Below are 17,793 nucleotides of genomic sequence, written 5' to 3'. Positions count from 1 at the left end.
CTGGACATAAAGTTACATAAGGCATTATGTTTAGACTACATCTTCTTTGTTCACTTCTCTTTTTCTCTTGGGGTTTCTAAATCTCTTTCCTTTGTACAGTCTTGAGAGAGGACATTTTTACCATATTAATATCTTTCAGATTGTTAGTCACTATTATTGCTTTGATTAATATTTGCTAAAAAAATATGTGAAGTCCTCTCAAACAAGATATGGCTGAGAGGAAACTCAAGTTTCCCAAGACAAAATTTTGTATTAGAATCTCTCATCATACACACAGTGTTTAATCTACCTGTAATTATAAGAAATTTTGCTTTGGCAACAAAAAATAGGATGCTGGAACTAAGGTGTCACCACTAGATATTTTCTTTCATCACCTTTATTTCTTCCCTCCATTCCTCCATTTCTGGCATGCGCACAGAACCACGATGCTAGTCTTAGCTGAGTAGTTGTCAAGCGGGGAAGATAACCAAAAGCAAGTGTTATTAGCTATCCAAGCTTGTCAAAGTGAAAACAGAATACACATTATCCTTGGGACTGGAGATCACACAGCGCATTGGTATCTAAACTCATCGTTACTGCCAGGGAATTCTGTTGAGAGGAAACAGTTAGCTCATATTTCGGTGGACTTGTGTCAGTATTACTCTAAAAAAAAGTCAAGGTACTGGCACTCTGTAATGACATTCAAAAATTATAAAACAAGTATTGAAAATGAGGTTTGGATGGGAGAAAGATACAATCTTTAAACTGTTAACTTTTTCATTTAGTAATTGTTTCTCTTGCCATCACCAAAACATCACTGACATGGTTGGTTCACTTCATTTATCATGTTTGGATTTTAAGAAATCAAGTCCATTGCCAGGCAGCCACCCCCAGTCATTCTTCCTGCAGAAGTTCTGCTTTCGGTCTCATTCCACATCCGTCGAGTGGCCTACCTTCTACTTCCCCACCAGAGGCAGCAATTTTAGACAGGTAGAGATATGTGGTTCCAACCACATCGTTTTTGGTAAGACGGTCCCTGTGTTTAAAAAAAATAGTTAATGTTTCCAACTGAGAAGATATGGCATTTCAATAATAAAACATAGCTCTGGGAAATATCTCTGAAATATTGACTGTGGGTCCCAAGCTTCAGTGTATTTGCCAGCACCTGGAAACTCTTCCCTCTCATTTCCTAATCAAGCCTTCAATAAAACAAGCCCTGTGGGTACCAAGAGTTTACATTTATACATGTAACCTAGATGATACTAAAGATGAAGATCTTCTAACCACTTGTTACAAACACTGGCCTAGTGGGGCAATTCAAAATACAATAATCAAGATCAAGACGTTACAGAATAGTCAATGGATTTTCCCAAGACTACACTCAATACTGTTATCATAAAATGAATTAGTCAACTACAAGCATCTTATGTGATTATTATATTACATAAAATAGGTGTATATATTTTTGGCCATGTTGATACTGATTACTTTGATGATTTCACAATTATAATGAGTCACACCTAAGGGTCTATCATAAGAAGAAAATTCCCCTCTAATAACATTCAAATACCTTTGAGCACCTACTCTGTAACAGATGTTGTTTCTCTGAACGTAGTTGTTTGACTAAAATCTAAATTTTGTCTACATTGGGACAAATATATCCATGCCTATTATAAACATGTACAACCTTGTGCATCTTGCATGGGTACCTTAGAGAACCTGTGAGCCTAAGCCATGAAATCATCTCCAGTTGGGCACTTCTTATGAACATGTTTTCTGCCTCATTCCTCTCTTCTTTCCATTCAGCAGTGGGCCCACTCTAAAGTGCTATTTCCCATGGGAGGGGACAAAAGCTCACAGTATTTTGTATTAAGAGAATAATATATTGGCCCACAGAAGGAGACTTATTAAGTACAATTAGTAAGACGAAAGCATTATTCATAGATATTCAATGAGTTTGAATTTTTTCTTTCCATCCAGATGGATTTTGACTACATTTTAGAAAATTCTTAGTTTTCCCTCAGTTGTGCAAATACCCTGAATGGTCCATAACCTAATATGTGACTCCACCTGCAAAGAATTACTGTAAAGATTATGTGAGATAATGTGGGCAAGGCCCTTGGCACAGTACCAAACTCTTAATGGTACTCAGGAATGACAGCTATTATGATAAAATTGATAATGATAGAGGCAATAATGATAAGCATGATGACAATGACACGTCATATTTCTACTCTCAGAGAGCTAAAGGCTACCAGTCCAATATTCTATCCAACTGGAACACTGCAAGAATTATCTCACTGTGGCAAATCAATACAAAGAAGCTGATTAGAACATTTCAGTGGCTTTTCTTTACCACTCTCCTTTCCACTGAAGATTTTCTCTCAGAATGTTTTGATGTTTCATCCTCAAAAATGATTCATCTATTCATGAAGTCAACTTTGGACAGATTAAGATAATGAAATCCTGAATTTACTATCTTGGCGTATTTTTGTTTATGAGCATTTGAACCAAGATATCCAAAAATTGTTCTGCAATAATACTATCATCACATTTTCTTTGGAAGACTCCCAGTTCTGGGAGCATTTTGTTCTTTTCTTTGGAAGGAAAGCAACTATACTGAAGCAAGAGATTACCTAAATTCATGTTGCATGATATCCAAATATTTATTTATTTAATGTTGAATTAGACACATCTGTTTTCAACCTACCAGTCATATATTGTTAGTTTTATTTTCTCACACATTGAGGGAAACTGTTAAGATGAAACAGAAAAAAAGTCGTTATTTTTCAATTTATTCAGTAATTATTACATTTTTTTTCTAAAAGAAAAAGTCAAACCTTGATCTGCAGATTAACGATTTGATTCCACTCAGGGTTTGCATTTTTCTCAATTATATTTGTGCAAACCTGCAAAATCATCAAAAGACAATCTCAGATATTCCGTTTTCTAATTGCTTAAAGTTTACAAGTTATATTTTTAATATGTACCTATTGATCTATGACTCCAGCTACTTACGTATTATATACTCAGTAGCCTGGGTAAGTTTTATTTTTCTTGATAAAATGTACTTGACAAAATATATGAATCTAACACTGATTTTTGTTTCTTTTCTGAACTAAAATCCATGTGTTCCTCGGTTTTCAATTGCCACTTTTTTCTAACATTAATGTAACACACTAAGAGTCAAGCCTTATTTAACATTTATTGTGCATTGTCTTATAAGCATCTCACTGTTAACACAGCCAAACAGATCTTTGGATCTTGCCCACCAGCCTTACCCAAAAAGCTCTTCTTCCACTGATTCCATCTCTGTTCCTCTAGTTGCTCAGGCTTAGAACCAGAGTCAGCCAAGTCCCCTATTCCCTCAGTGCCTAATATAGTCTATCTTGTAGAGATTCTGAAATGTTTCTTCTCTGGATACTTACACCTAGTTCCTATCTGGATATTCCTTTTTAATGTATTTTTATTTATTCGAAAAGAAGAGTTAGAGAGAAACAGAATTCCACTGGTTCACTCCCCAAATGGGTGTATTCCCTGGGACTGAGCCAAACCAACCCAGGAGCCAAGAGTGTCTTCTGGGTCTCCCACATGGATGTAACATCTTCAGTGAGCTCTCAAAGCATTCTTAGAATATGAGGGGTCTGTGGCTAGGATGCCACATCTCATAACAAAGTGCCTGGGTTCAATTCTTTCTCTAATTCCTGATTCCAACTTCCTGCTAGTGTAGACTCTGTCTGCAAGGAAGAAGGTGATGGCTTAGATAATTAGGTCTCTACAAACCAAACTGTCATGGGCATTTGAGGAGTGAATCAGTGGATAGGAGCCCCTTCTTTCTCTGGGTCCATCTCTCTGCCTCATAAATAAATAAATAAATAAAATACTTACTGATAATTAACAAAGTAGGATGCAAACCAAGAAAGAATACCAAGGGCCTCCCAAATTTTCATGGAAAATTCATATTATGAAAAAACTATGGGCAGATTCCAAAATTGTTTATGCCCAAGTAGACTTATCTTTTAATTCTAGTTTCAATGAGTTTTGTGAAATGCCCTTGTAAAATTCTGATCCCTACTCCAGCTGCTAAACCTTCCCTCGTGCCTACTCCTCTCTGATCCCAACCCCCAGCCTCCTCCCCCAACCACAGTGCTTTGCTGTTCCCATAGTTCTCCTTGGGCCTTTCCACTGCTTTTCCCTCTGCCTGGAACCACCTGTTCCCCAGATCTCTGCACATCCAGGCCTCTGCTTAATGTCACTTCCTCTAAAGTGATGATCTCACTAACCAGTCCTTCTCCACACTAATCACTTCTCATGTCCTGCCTATGTTCTACATAGTATTCATGACTGTTTGAAGCTATTTAAATGCTTATTTATTATTTATTCTATTCCAAAATTAGCTCCATGAAAGCAATAGCCATCCCATGTGCTTGCCTCTACTCCCCAGCATAGGACAGTATTTGGTAGTTAGTAGCCTGACAAAAATTATGTCTCAAATTAATTAACTCTCACAAAAATCATGAGATTTTTTTATCATCCCAATTTACACTTCAGGAAACCCAATTCAAGAGGTTAGGTCATTTGTTTGCCTGTGGAATGGAATGAATCTTGAATCTAAATCAGAACTCATCTTACCCTAGAACTGAGAACTCTTCCATCATACTCCAATGACTATCCTAAAGAAATAATACACAGTCATCTCTGCGTGTGCATGCACACTCGCTTTTCTAAATCTTGCTTTCTTTACCTTTTTTAAGGAATGACTGATCTGAAAGGCAGAATTATGTAAGACCAGGGAGAGATAGATAGAAAGAGATCTTCCATCTACTGATTCATCTCCAATGGCCACAACACCTAGGACTGGGCCAAGTCAAAGTCAGGAGTTTTATCTGGGCCTCCCACAGGGGTGCAGAGGCTCAAGCACTTGTACCATCTTTCACTGCTTTCCCAGACACATTGACAGGAAGCTGGATCTGAAGTGGAACATCCAGGTCTCAAACTAGTATCCAAAAAGGATGCTAACGTCACATATAGCAGCTTAATCAACTACACCACGAGGGGGCCACAAGTCTTGTTTTCACAAATGAATGGTTCAAACATATGGTAAGCAATAGCTCTTCCTGCCTACAATTGTCCAGGGGTATGTTATTCTTTGGAATTTCATTTTATGATCTTGGATGATCTGTGGGTAAATGGTGGTGACAGGTGTCTACACTAAGAATTGTCCAGCTTTTTTCCAGAAAGCTGAGATTCTGGAGTCTGCAGGAAGTGGGTGGTAGGTGAGAAATATGTCAGGGAGGCAGGTGGCTGTTAAGGGCCCTTGCTCTATATTTACCAGGGGTAACTGTCTGGCTAGTCACAATGATGCTGAATGTGTGGGCAAGGTAAGGGACAACTGGTTAAGTTGCATCTTGCAATGGAGTGTCTGGTTCAAGTCCCAGTTATTCCAAGCTTCCATTTCAGCTTCCTGTTAATGTACAAGGGAGGCATCAGATAGCCTAAATATTTGCCAGATAGAGTTTCTGGCTCTTGACTTTCCACTGGCCCAACTTCAGCTGATACAGGCATTTGAGCATTAAACCAGTTGAAAGAGGATTTCTGTCTTTGCCTTGGAAATATTCTTTTTCAAATATTATGATTGGACCTGGGAAATAATTTGAATAATTCAGTGCTAGCTTTTACTATTCTAATCTTTCACAATAGGAATTTTCCAAATTGAGTCCATGCATACTTTCCACTCTAATATTATCCTGTAGAGAAGTCCAGTGTGTTCAGACTCAGGTAATCTGTGCTCCTGCAGAGTGCCTCACTCCTCAGGAGGCTGTTTTCAACAGAGTAAACAGGAATTTACTCCAAGGAAAGCATAGCACTTTTCAATGCTTATTCAAAGAGACAACCACATTCAGATCCTGTACAAACCTTTTTCCCAGCAAAGGACACTTCCACAAAAGGATCCACAAGGTTTTTCTTGTCTGCACTGCCTCCAAATATTTCCTTTACTGTCTGTGAGAAGGCATCATCCACTGGAAAGTAAAATGTGGCACAACAGAAATCAAATTTGAGCCTCTTAAAAGAAAAGCAAAATGTAAACTTCTCCTTTATGTGAAAATGGTTACTGGAACAATCACTGTTGGGGATGCCAAGCACAGGAAACAGAAATTCTTCTAATTTAGTTGAGAGGGAAAGATAATGTCTTCTGTCTACCAAGTTTAAAAGCCAATAGGAGCATCTTGAAAATTAAATAAATTATGTTGAGAATTTAATCTCTAAAAGGTAGGATCAAGAAAATTTATTCAGGCATGGAAATAGGCAATTCCCAAACTGAGACTTGCTTTCAGTTTGGAAAAGGTAATTTGGGTCATAGTGATATAGACCCAGCTAGATATGTTCTGAGAAACCAAAAACAATAAAGAAAGAAAGAAAAAAAAAACCTGGCATAATAAAAAATAACCTGTGTGCAGCTACAAAAATAGATCTACCTGTTTCACAAACTCAGAAGTGAATAGAAACTATTTGAACAGGAGAATGTAATGGAAGGCTTAATTTAATTACCTCATTTAAACTGTTTCTGAAGGGAAAAAGGCACGGTGAGACTTTATAAGATCTTGAAAAGGGAAGAAGTTTCCCAGGAAAAGTAGCAAATGCTAAACAGATGCAGGATTTGTGCATGTGGTGCTGCCCCCAGGGGCATGGAGAGGAATTCTGATTCCAGGAGGAAGCAGACAGGACGCTGGGCCACCAGCCATGATATACATAACTCACTATACAATAATGACAAAAGTTAGTCATTGGATTTGACCAACCCTTTGCTCAGCTATTTTCAGTAGTCCAGTGGTTAACACACTTATCACATGATACATTTCCACATTGTCTTCTGGGATAAGAGGAGCTGGAAGCATCAACTGTTGGCTTCTTTAGCATTCTCTAAGAAGACGACATCATAACAGGGAAGAAGGGAAAGATAGTGCCGCATGGACCAAAGGCAGCTACCAACAAATAGAATGACCAATAACCAACTGCTACCCCCGAACCTATTCAGAATGCTTTCAGTAAGACCAGAGTGAACGAAGTAAGACCCATGGTGGTGAGTCTAGAGCATGCTGTTAGCATATTCCATCCTGCAGGTAACTGATCCTTGGGCAAGACTGAACCAATACGCACTCTGAGGAATGTCCTCGGCTCGGTAGATTTTCAGCAAGAACGTCACCCATCGGAGGGCGATGCCAGCCGGAAGCAACAAGTTGCTCTCCACATCATCACTGTCACTATCACGATCTCGTTTCTCAGGCTATTGGGGGAAACATGATTAAAATTATACATCCAGAAAAGTGGCATTTGGAAAAAGCCAAGTTGTAAAATGAAGCAACTGGAACCATTGTCTTTAGGATTACTTCTGTTTCCATTTTCAGAGTACTATTACCAATTTTCCTGCAACCTCAAAACCACTGCACAGATTTAATGCTCTTAGGCTTCTGTGTCCTTTTGTCATAAGAACCAGATGGGAAAGCACACATGCGTGCTCCTGATGTTCTTTCAGTTTCTCTCTGACCACTTACTCTTTACTGCTTGGCTTCCCAATTTCCCAGAATAACCATTCTCATTTAGGTAGCAGTGCCTGATTCTGAACATCAGCCATGCCCTTTAGACACAAAGTAGTCTGTCCAATGATGCAAGGAAGTCACAGAAACAGGCATAGCTCTTCTGAGTGCAGCACTTGCTCACAGGTGCCAGGGAGCAGCCAAGTGAGCTGGAAGGGAAAGTCTGCAATGGAGGGAAGAACCACTGGTCCATAACAGGATCAGTGAGAGATGGTGATGAAATTGGAGAATCAAGCTCCACTCACAACTGCTGGTGTTGACTGCTTTAATTCTTGGCCCTCTTTGTGGAAAGTGTACTCACGGGAGGCTCATCTCCAGTTCCCAGGACAAACATGCTGACTTTCATGTAACCCTTGGCACCTGAGCTGGTATCTTCAGGATCGTTGAGAAGAAGCCATTTTCTCATGACAGCATGACCTAAAAGAGCAAGAGTGTGAGGACAGAGATGCTCTAGAGAGAGCCCGCTGGGACTGTGATTTCATCTGCTTTGAGACAAACAAGTATTTCTCCAAATGACTCACCTACTTCCCGTTTGGATTTACATAGTAACATCCTCTATTCTGCGCTCTCCCTACCCTCTGGTCTGGTGTGTTTTAAACAAGACTCCGTAAGATCAAAATATTCTCACAGAACATACAAATGACCTATTTTGAATGCTGAAACATTTATACTATGCTACTGCTGCTTGTTCCCACTAAGCTTCTCCTCTCTCCTCCACTGAGAAAATATTCTTGTAAATATAACTCTGATTCCCTGATCACCAAAATTTTGACCCTTAGCCATTTTTTTTATGAGTTACAAGCAATGACTTTGAGAGCACAAACTGATGCCGAGAACATAACTTACCAGGCTCATCATAAACAAATCCAACATCAATCTGCAAATAATAATAATAAATTTATAAAATCAGTGTAGTCACTTCAAAGAAGCCATAATTATTGCATTTTGATATAATGCTCTTGACTGAACTTAAACATCCAAGAGACCCTGACTGTTTCAACTTATCCTTGTATCTTCCAATGCCTCAGCTGTGTGTGGCAACAGAAACCTCTCAAGGATGTTTTAAAGAATGAGCAGTCTCGGGCCTGGCGCTGTGGCGCAAGTGGTTAAAGGTCCTCGCCTTGCACGCCTGGGATCCCATATGGGCGCCGGTTCTAATCCCGGCAGCCCCGCTTCCCTTCCAGCTCCCTGCCTGTGGCCCGGGAAAGCAGTCGAGGACGGCCCAAAGCTTTGGGACCCTGCACCCGCGTGGGAGACCCGGAAGAGGCTCCTGGCTTCGGACCGGCATAGTATCGGCCGTTGTGCTCACTTGGGGAGTGAATCATCGGACGGAAGATCTTCCTCTCTGTCTCTCCTCTCTGTATATCCGCCTTTCCAATGAAAAAATAATAAAAATAAATCTTTAAAAAAAAAAAAGAATGAGCAGTCTCAGAGTGGAATGGAAATAAAGTGAAGCAAAGGGAACAATACGCTCCAGTTTGCCTGAGACTTAATAATTTTTAGTGCTGAAAGTCACAAACTGGTACTATAGGAATTCATCCAACCACTGCCTATCCAGCGTTCCTCTCCATCCAACTAATGCTCGTGTTAATGACAATTCACTTTAATGCCAGGTGCTGTGCTAGGTACTTTATATCTACTATCTCATTTACTCTTCCGTATGATTCCATTTTACAAATGGAAATACTAAGGGTCAGAGTGGTTAAGTGAGTACCCTTGGGCTGTGTGATCAGTTGATGGCACACACAGGTCTGTGGACCCAGACCATTTCCTAGGACTTCTAGTGACCAAGAGCTCCTTCTTTTGAGACGCAACCTCTTCCATGCAGAACTGGATGGAAAGGAGCCATCCAAGTACTTGTCCTTCAATTCCAGTGAGCCACTTAGAAAGCATGCTGATTCTCTGCCTGACTTGGCTTTCTTTTCATACTCCAAAGTTATAACAATCGGCCTTGTAGATGGAGTTCTGAAGCCACTGGTGAAGGCAGAGCTGGAGGCTGCGCTGCTTGCTGCAGTCAAGCACCCTTCCATCTGTTCTATCCAGAGGGAACCCTGGTGAGGGCTCCGATGTGGCAGTTGGGAGATACCCCGCTTAGGGAACTGTCCAGACCCAGGCAGCCCTCTGAGACAATCATGTTGATCCCTTACATGTAAGACATCACTAAGATAGGTATTTTGAGAAATTAGACCTTCTATTAGGAAAGTCCTCATCACTAGGTAGGCTGGGTCGTTACTAACCTTAAATTCTCCCATTAGGCAATCTGCTCGCAAAGAATGGGAATTATAAACCTGGAAGGGAGAGTGGGAAAAGGTCATTCCCTTAATCCATCAGCTAAGGAATAGTGCTTTCCTAGTCACTGCTCCCTTACCCGGATGCTGATGATCTCGTCCATCAACTCGGAGGGGGTCATGTGGACATTGTAGAAAAACAACTGTCAAAACAGTAGAGAAAATAGTTAAATGTTATTCAGGGCATTCAGATTGAGGAGTAAAAACCCACAACACACAAATTCAAAATTAGGCTTGATCATGCAGGGTTCTTGGAAAAGGCCCAAAAGCTGAAGTTTCATGCAAACTGGAAAAAGAGGTAACGAGTACGGCATTTGTTGAATACTACGTGAAGTTAGCTGCACAAATACAAATCTAAGATGATTTCACATTGCAGCTTTCATTAAGCTGATTAGGTCTTCACGTGTATTTATTTCTTAACATTTTTAGCTGTCTCTGTGTCCAATATTTTTAATTTTATTATTTAAAAGCATGTTTATTTAATTTCATTTTTATTTGAAACACTTAGAAAAAAGATACACAGAGAGAGATCTGTTTACTCCCCAAATGTCAGTAACAGGGCTAACCCAGACTCAACCCAGCAGTCTGAAACTCCATTCTGTCTCCAACTTGAATGGCAGGGACTTAAGCACTGAGCTACCTGCTGGCTCCCAGTGCATACATTAGATGGAAGCTAGATTCAAAGGGAAAGATCCAAGACTCAAATCCGTCTGCCTGAATGCAGGCATTCCCTTCAGACAACCTCTGCACCAAATGCCTACCCCTCCTCTTCCTAATGAAACAACTTCAAAAAATAACTTTACCCACTAGATTATACAGATGCCTGAGTGCAGCCAATATCAGTCACAGTTAAACCCGTTGTAACAGCCACATCTGAGCACTTAGATTCAATATGAATCTTTCCCAGCGGCCATCTGAAGTGCACCATCTTCACGCGCCCCTACCTCTTGCATGAGCTCTCCCTCAGCTGTGGGCTGTTGGTCTGTGATTCATCTAAGAAGTGAGAGGTGAGAAGGGAATAGGATCATCTGCAAAGCTTGAAGAAAGTGGAAGAAACAGGAACAACTGATTGAAGGAGCCAGTTTCCTTTGTGCACAGAAATAGAAAAAAAGAACAAAAGTCAGAGTTGGGTCAGGAGTAGATGTATTAGGGAACTAAGAGAAACTGAGGTAAGAAGCAGGCAGGGAATGCCTCCCCTCGAGCGCAGCAGGAGACACAGGCCCAAAGAATCTCAGAAATGTGTCCTCTCAGCAGAGTGTAGATGGGATCTGGGAAACTCCCAGCCTAGTGTTTCTGTTCATGCTGTCCCGTCTCCTGGGTTCCGTGGCATTTGAGATGACTGTCAAGGCAGTGTTTTTGAGGAATGTTGCAGGAGAGGTTGACAGAGCAGGACTACCTCCTCAGTGTAGGGTGAAGAGAAAACATGTTTATTCACAACTGTCTTCCTTTCATGTATATTAGTTTTTCTCATTGCCCACCAAGTTTTGGCACCACTAAAAAATTTAGCTTAGTCACAGACTTGTCCTTCTATTTATATCATGTAATGAAAAGGCAAAGGTGAGCTTCTATGCTTTGTCTTAAGGGGTGAAAAGGAAAGGCAGTGATTGGGAGATTACTGCAAAACACACAGAGACACTCACAGCTGTGAGAATCAATGATGAAGTGGGGCCAGCAAAGGCAAAACCCTGCAGTTCTTCACTTTGTATGTTCAACACTGCAACTCCATATTGTCTTTATTTGGCCAGGTTTGCTCATGTGTTCCCGTCCCCCAGACAGGGGAGTGTGGGTAGAAGGCAGGGAGGTGCATCCAATGGGACAGACTTACTAGGTCACAACATCCTTCTTTCCCCATTTACCTCATCAAAAAATGGGTTGTTTCCTCTCTTGATTCTTGTTCGGTGAGTCTGGCCACAGATGTGGACTTTGACCACAGGCCTTATGTTGTTGCCGCTCAACTGCCGGGCCTCAATCACTCTGACACGGATCTACAAGTACGTTACAGATTTGTTACAGAACCTTCCCTGGTGATCAGGGAAAAGAAATCCTCAGGAGTCACCTGTAATGGTTTCTGACAATAGATGAGGGCAACTTCGCAGTGTAGTGCTAATGGCAGGGGAAGGCCCACCTGTGATCATTCAAAGATGGGATGTAGGGCTGGGCTGGTGAATCCAACAGCAGAAGACAGCGTTGAGAGCCTTCCAGAGACAATGTAGGACCAGGCTGCCACTCCTGTTCAGACTCCAGCCCATAACACAGCCACCCTGGGCCCTGACGCATGAACTTGCTCAATTACCATCTCCCAAATCCAAGGCAGTGTGCAGAGCTATACAAAATGCAATACCTCTGCTTCTCTTCTTTGATTAGCTCCTATCTGCCACCCAAGGGGAGGGAGGGTAGTTTTATTTCTCTGAAGAATCTCAGCTGGCTTCATCAAACCCAGTGCTGCCTGCAAGAGGAGGATGGGCCTGTCCCTTCTAGATGAGCCAGGGACTGTGGGAGTGGCTCCCTGATAGCATGACTGCAATGGTTGAAGAAGGCCTAGGTGGTGGTGAAGCCAGGATACAGAGCACCTGGGCTGCTTATACCTGGAAGTCCTGTGGCTTGTTGGACAGCATCCGCCTGCTGTTCTTTCCTTTGGTGAGTCTCCGGGCTAGTTGAGCTTCTGATACTGTCCCAACGGGACCCCTAGGTCCAGGGCCCCAGACTGTACCATCCAATCTATTTTCATCTCCTTCATCATCTTCTTCTTCTCCTGAAACAGCAAATAGGAATCAAGTCAGAAGATGCTTATACTCTGCATGTATCTGAACACTCCAGCTTCCCAGGGAGGGAGAGTTTTGCCTGCCATTATATTTTCAGACTTCCCAAGGTGGCAGGTGAAGCAGAAGCTCTCAGGGACATCTACGTGGGACTTGCTGGGACTCAGGTAGAATTTTTAGGGAAGTCTGTTATGGCACACCAGAACACTCACTCAAGCTGCCTTCAAAGAGACTAAGAGAACACTGGAGACAACAGGAATGCCAAGAAGAAGTGGGCTCAGCCTGAGGCCAGGGAGACAGAGAGATGAGACAGTGACATCTTCATCCTAGACAGCTAGAATCTGGTAAAGAGACTTCAGCTTGGAGCATACCACTGCAGGGCTTGCCTCTCAGGGTTGCTCATGAGCTGTCTCAGTGGTCTCTTTTGTGTTTCCACATATTGAGTTTCCAGTCTTGTGACAGATGAGAAACTCCATTCAATTTTTCACTATGTAGACCCAGGCAGTCACAGTGCACCCCACTTTGCCCCACTGAGTTGTCAGCTCAACACACATCTGGCCCTGCATTTATGCCTCTAACTTCCCTTTGCATTAAAGGGAACAGAATACCCCTACTCAGCAGAGTGAACACACCTCCCCATCCCATGCTCTGCCATGTCTTATACACAGCTTCCTTCTGATTCTCTGGTGGTCTCCCAAATGTCCTCTCTCAGTAGTTCTTTCTATACTGAGACCTTCCTAACTCCTTCAAGCATGCATAGATTTTCCTATCTTTAACAACAGAAAGCAGCTCTGCTTACTATCACTCCCCTTTCTTTTATTCAAAAATCTTGGACCCTCAGTGATAAACATTTTTCTTTTCTTTTTTGTCCCTCTAAGTCTCCCATGTGGGCACAGGGCCCCAGTGCCTTGGCCATTCTCTGCTACTTTCCAAGTCCCCCAGCAGGAAGCTGGATTGGAAATGGAGCAGTTGGGACTAGAACTGGTGCTCATATGGAATGCCAGTGCCAGAGGTTAAAAAGTTAGCCTGCTACCCCACTGTACCAGACCCAATTTTCTTAACAGACAAAAAGTCTTAACTCCTGATAATCTCAACCACACAATTTGAGAGCCTTGAAATTAACCAACCACCCTGCCCAGAAAATACCAAAATCTACATGCCCTTTCTTTGGGTTCTGAAACAACCGCCAGAATCACATAAGAAACTTTATATCCATATGATATACACATGCAGCCACCTGTCAGTCATCCACACCCTGATGGGACTTAAACGGATCAGACCTTTTTTTTTTTTTTTAATAGCAAGGCTCTTGAAAGCTTTCTCTGGAGCCTTGCTATTTGTGGTCAAGGTCAGTTTTCATGACTTTAAGCTTTAGTTTCCTCATGCACAACATGGGAGCATACTAGCATTTGCCACAGAGTTCCCACGCAGGTAAAATCAATCCAAACACAAAGCCTTTATCACAGTGCCTGACACAAAGCAGTGTCCAACACATGAATGAGTTTTGCTGAACTATCAGCCATGGTCCCTTCAGGCTGTTATGACAAAGTGGGCAGCTCACAAACAACAAAAATGTATTTCCCATAGTTTTGCAGAATTGGAAGTCCAAGGTGAAGGTGCCAGCAGATGTAGTGTGTGGCGTGAGGGCCAGTTTCCTGGTTTACAATTGGCACCTTCCACTACATTCCCACATACTATAAGTGCTCAACTGGAAGGACACTAGCCCCATTCATAAGACTTAACCCCAAATTGTTTAGTAACTCCAATGTTTCTACCTTCTAATACCTTGGGATTAGGAACTCAGCCTAGAAATTTGGAAGGTGGGGTCAGAGGGGCGGGGAACAAACATTCAAGCCACAGCAAAATGGGGAGAACTTTTCTGGAACTACAGAATATTTCCTTGGAAACAGCCTTTATGTGTGGGGAGGGGGTGGGGAAGGAGAAAAAGAAGTCAGTGGAGCACCTGGAATTGGGCACAGAGTGAGGAGAGGTAACCCCAAGATGACCAGAAGACTTCCCCAGAGTGTTGCTTTACAGTTCAGCCCAGAATGAGCCCTTCTCATCATCCACCTGTTCATACTTGGCCTATGTTCACCCAGCTTCTGTTCTTCAAATGTCAACCATAACTTCTCTGTGCTAACAGTGTCCTAGTATGTATCCTCACACTCAATCTTACGGGACATTGGTCAGACTCAGGTTTTACTTCTGTTTTATGGTCACACACCTTAAGTGAGCTCACAGGGCCAGGTGGCTATTCTATCACATTTTCAAGGCACCTGGATCAACACTCTCCTAGATTCCAGTCCAAGACAACCAATAATTAACAACAAGGTCAAATAACTTCAGCTTTCTGAATTTCCACCTATTTCAGGCTTCTCACTGTGTCTCCATCCTTCTTGCAATAAATGGCCTTGATTCTTAGTTCATTGAGACAGCAGGTGAGAATTTGCATTTGCTGCCCACTCCATCTCACATTCTGTATTTGTCCTCTGCCACCTCCCTGTTCTCCAACCCTTGAGGTCGACTCTCCCACCTTGGCATGGGTCCCATATCCTCTTGCTACACAAGGGTTTTGCTTCTGTGATTTCTACTGGATCATTCCCATCAAAATAAAAACAAGTGAAATATCACCTCAAGCTTAAAGGCACAAAGCTGTCCTTGACCCCACAGCATCCCCCTAGAGTCAGTGCTCCGTTTTTCTACTCCTTTATACCATGGACTCCTCAAAAGAACTGCCTTTCCTCACAGTCTCCCTTCCTTTCTTTCCACATCCCCTTCAGTCGGGGCTCAGCCCCACCACTCCACCGCAAACACTCTTGTCAAGGTCAACCAATGACCAGCACATTGTAGATCCAGCTACAGGCTCCTTTTGATCAAACTCTCTGTAGCACTTGTTCACTCAATTCCTGAAACACTTCTTGCTTTTACATTTAGCCTATTAGACCAAAGTCAGATGGCTCAACCTAGTATTTGCAATATTAGGTAAACACATCATCCATGACACTTCTGTCATGGACCTTGTCATTCATCCAACCATTTTAATACTTTCATAGAACTTGAGAGCTGGAGGAGACCCTACATAAGCTATAACCCAAGTTCCTGATAATTTGAGGATCAGAGATGATGACATGCCTACTGTCACACAGCTCAATAGGAACGGCTTTCTGTTGCAACTCCGGCAACTGAGCAAAGCAAGTCTCCATAATTCTCAAGAAGTCTTCTTGTTATCTTCTGAAAAGTTCAGGACAACATTCTTGCAAACCACCCTGTGTGCACTTCCTCACGTGGGATCTGCCTACTCAGTGCTGAGTTGCTGGTCACCCAAGTGTACCTTAAGATGCAGTCAAGGTTGCCTGCAGCATCACAATTCGTGCCTGGTCCCAGTTTATATCAACCTTTCTCCTTCCTTCAGACTCCCACTTTCTGCACCTTTACTGCCTTTTCTTTCTGTTGTGTAGAGAAACAGGCTCTCTGTCATTCTGTCAGCTGATCTGCAGGCCATCCCCTGCCTGCCTCAGTCTCTGCCTTGCCAGGGGACGAGATCCTGGTGCAGTTTCCCAGTGAAGGCCAATCCTAGGAATGACCAAGGAAGAGAATACTTGTCTAGTCTCTGTGGATTTCTTCCTGCTCTGAAATAAAGAACCCCACTACTACCCAAAGGCAGGCCCCTTGTACCCAAATACTTTCCCTTCTCCCATCTTTCCTGAATAGGCATGAACTGCACCACCAAACCACCTAACCATTTTCCATTCCTTCCTTCCTTCCATTCCATTTTCTTTATATCTTGCCTTCTTACCTTCTTTCTCTCTATCATATTAACTATTTTCTGAAGTTCCAGAATGCCTTTTTTTTTTTGCCTGTATTATTACTTTGCATCTCATGAAGTCTTGTCAATGAATGGCAACTGATCAAGGCAGATTCTGTTACCTTGAGCCAGAGGTCATTATAAAATCAGAAAAAAAGACTGCTATAATACTACCTTCAGTTTTAAGTTTAAAACTACAACACAGAACAGGAAACAGCAGGTTTTGAGGAACAAAAACACATAACATTTTGGAGACCACATGATCATCAGCTTGGCTGAATAATAACTATTCTTGGCTTCTAAAATGTAATAAGTTATATAATTTTTTAATGCATGAATGTTCTAACAAATAATTTATTATCCATTCCCATATTCAAACTCCTGGGTAAGAGCATGCATCCTAAGAATCTTCTGGAATAATTCCAATAGGTAGACTAGAGCAAAAGGAACATGGAAAAATCTCTGACAAGCACAGGCTCCCAGGCTAGTCCTGGCGGCATCTGCCTTTGATCCATCAGGGCTGTGAACCATTTTAGAAAACACTGCACAAAAAGTTCTGCCTAATCATAGCAATTTAATATGAACCAGCTAAAATAGGCAGTGCCAGGGCATCTCAAAGAGGAATTCCAAAGTCTGGCTTTATTGAACCCTCTACACAGATGAGGGAGTTTCCCTCTCCAGACCAGACCAGACCAGACCAGCCCAGCCCCACCAAGGCAAAGTATCAGATATCTGCGCATATTGCTTAGCAAAATATTGCTGAGTCTAAACATGGAAAACCACCTGCCTCTTCCAAGTATCTTGACTTTCCCTATATACCCTGAAAGAAAAAAATAAGCCTAATACAGTCTAGTGAACAAAGTCATTCATTAAGAGACACAGTCATAGAAACATGAAAATAGTTCCTCCAGCCATTTTTTAGCTGATTGATCATTTTCTAGTCTGTCTCTTGTTCAGAAAATGTTCCTTGGTCCCCACAGTCTGCCCACCAAGAACAACTTCCTAGCCCAACCCTACAATCCTCAGGAACATATTTCCCTTTCAACCACTTAAAAAAAAATTTTTTTTTGATGATCTTTACGTAGTTGATTAGGGCTCAAAGGGTCAAGGGCTACAGTAAAGTGAATAAGACCTTTGTTTTCACATTCTCTTTTTTCCTTCCTATATCTGGTGGAAGGGAAGAAACAAAGGGAGAAGCCACACCCACCCTCCCAAACACCCCAGGATCCCCCAATGTGGGACATGCTCTGATGGTTCTGCTTATGAGGTTTCAGTAGTTTAACTGTTCTGAATTACTGCCGAGTTCACCATTCCAAACACGATAAAATAGCTCCAGAATCCACTGGTTGACATAGTCCAACCTACAC

At 42.0% G+C, this 17,793-nt stretch overlaps 1 protein-coding gene across 2 annotated transcripts in view; it reads right to left on the bottom strand.

Moving 5' to 3' along the window:
• Window positions 1-17,793, bottom strand: part of MYOF (myoferlin) — a 148,660-nt gene that overhangs the window by 75,789 nt on the left and 55,078 nt on the right. For both annotated transcript variants that reach the window (XM_040992448.1, XM_040992449.1), the window contains exons 6-16: window positions 12,448-12,614; window positions 11,719-11,847; window positions 9,943-10,005; window positions 9,812-9,862; window positions 8,421-8,451; window positions 7,876-7,991; window positions 7,138-7,264; window positions 5,896-5,999; window positions 2,820-2,888; window positions 2,690-2,733; window positions 933-1,015 (exon numbers count right to left, since the gene is read on the bottom strand). In XM_040992448.1, the coding sequence (XP_040848382.1) occupies window positions 933-1,015; window positions 2,690-2,733; window positions 2,820-2,888; window positions 5,896-5,999; window positions 7,138-7,264; window positions 7,876-7,991; window positions 8,421-8,451; window positions 9,812-9,862; window positions 9,943-10,005; window positions 11,719-11,847; window positions 12,448-12,614 (984 nt within the window). The remainder of the gene's footprint in view (window positions 1-932; window positions 1,016-2,689; window positions 2,734-2,819; window positions 2,889-5,895; window positions 6,000-7,137; window positions 7,265-7,875; window positions 7,992-8,420; window positions 8,452-9,811; window positions 9,863-9,942; window positions 10,006-11,718; window positions 11,848-12,447; window positions 12,615-17,793) is intronic.

The sequence above is a fragment of the Ochotona curzoniae genome, unplaced genomic scaffold (genome assembly GCF_017591425.1).
Source record: "Ochotona curzoniae isolate NIBS_2020 unplaced genomic scaffold, NIBS_Ocur_1.0 contig_66, whole genome shotgun sequence".
Taxonomy (NCBI): Eukaryota; Metazoa; Chordata; class Mammalia; order Lagomorpha; family Ochotonidae; genus Ochotona; species Ochotona curzoniae.
Note: the sequence above shows the minus strand (reverse complement) of the source record. Positions and strands in the feature narration are given on the sequence as shown.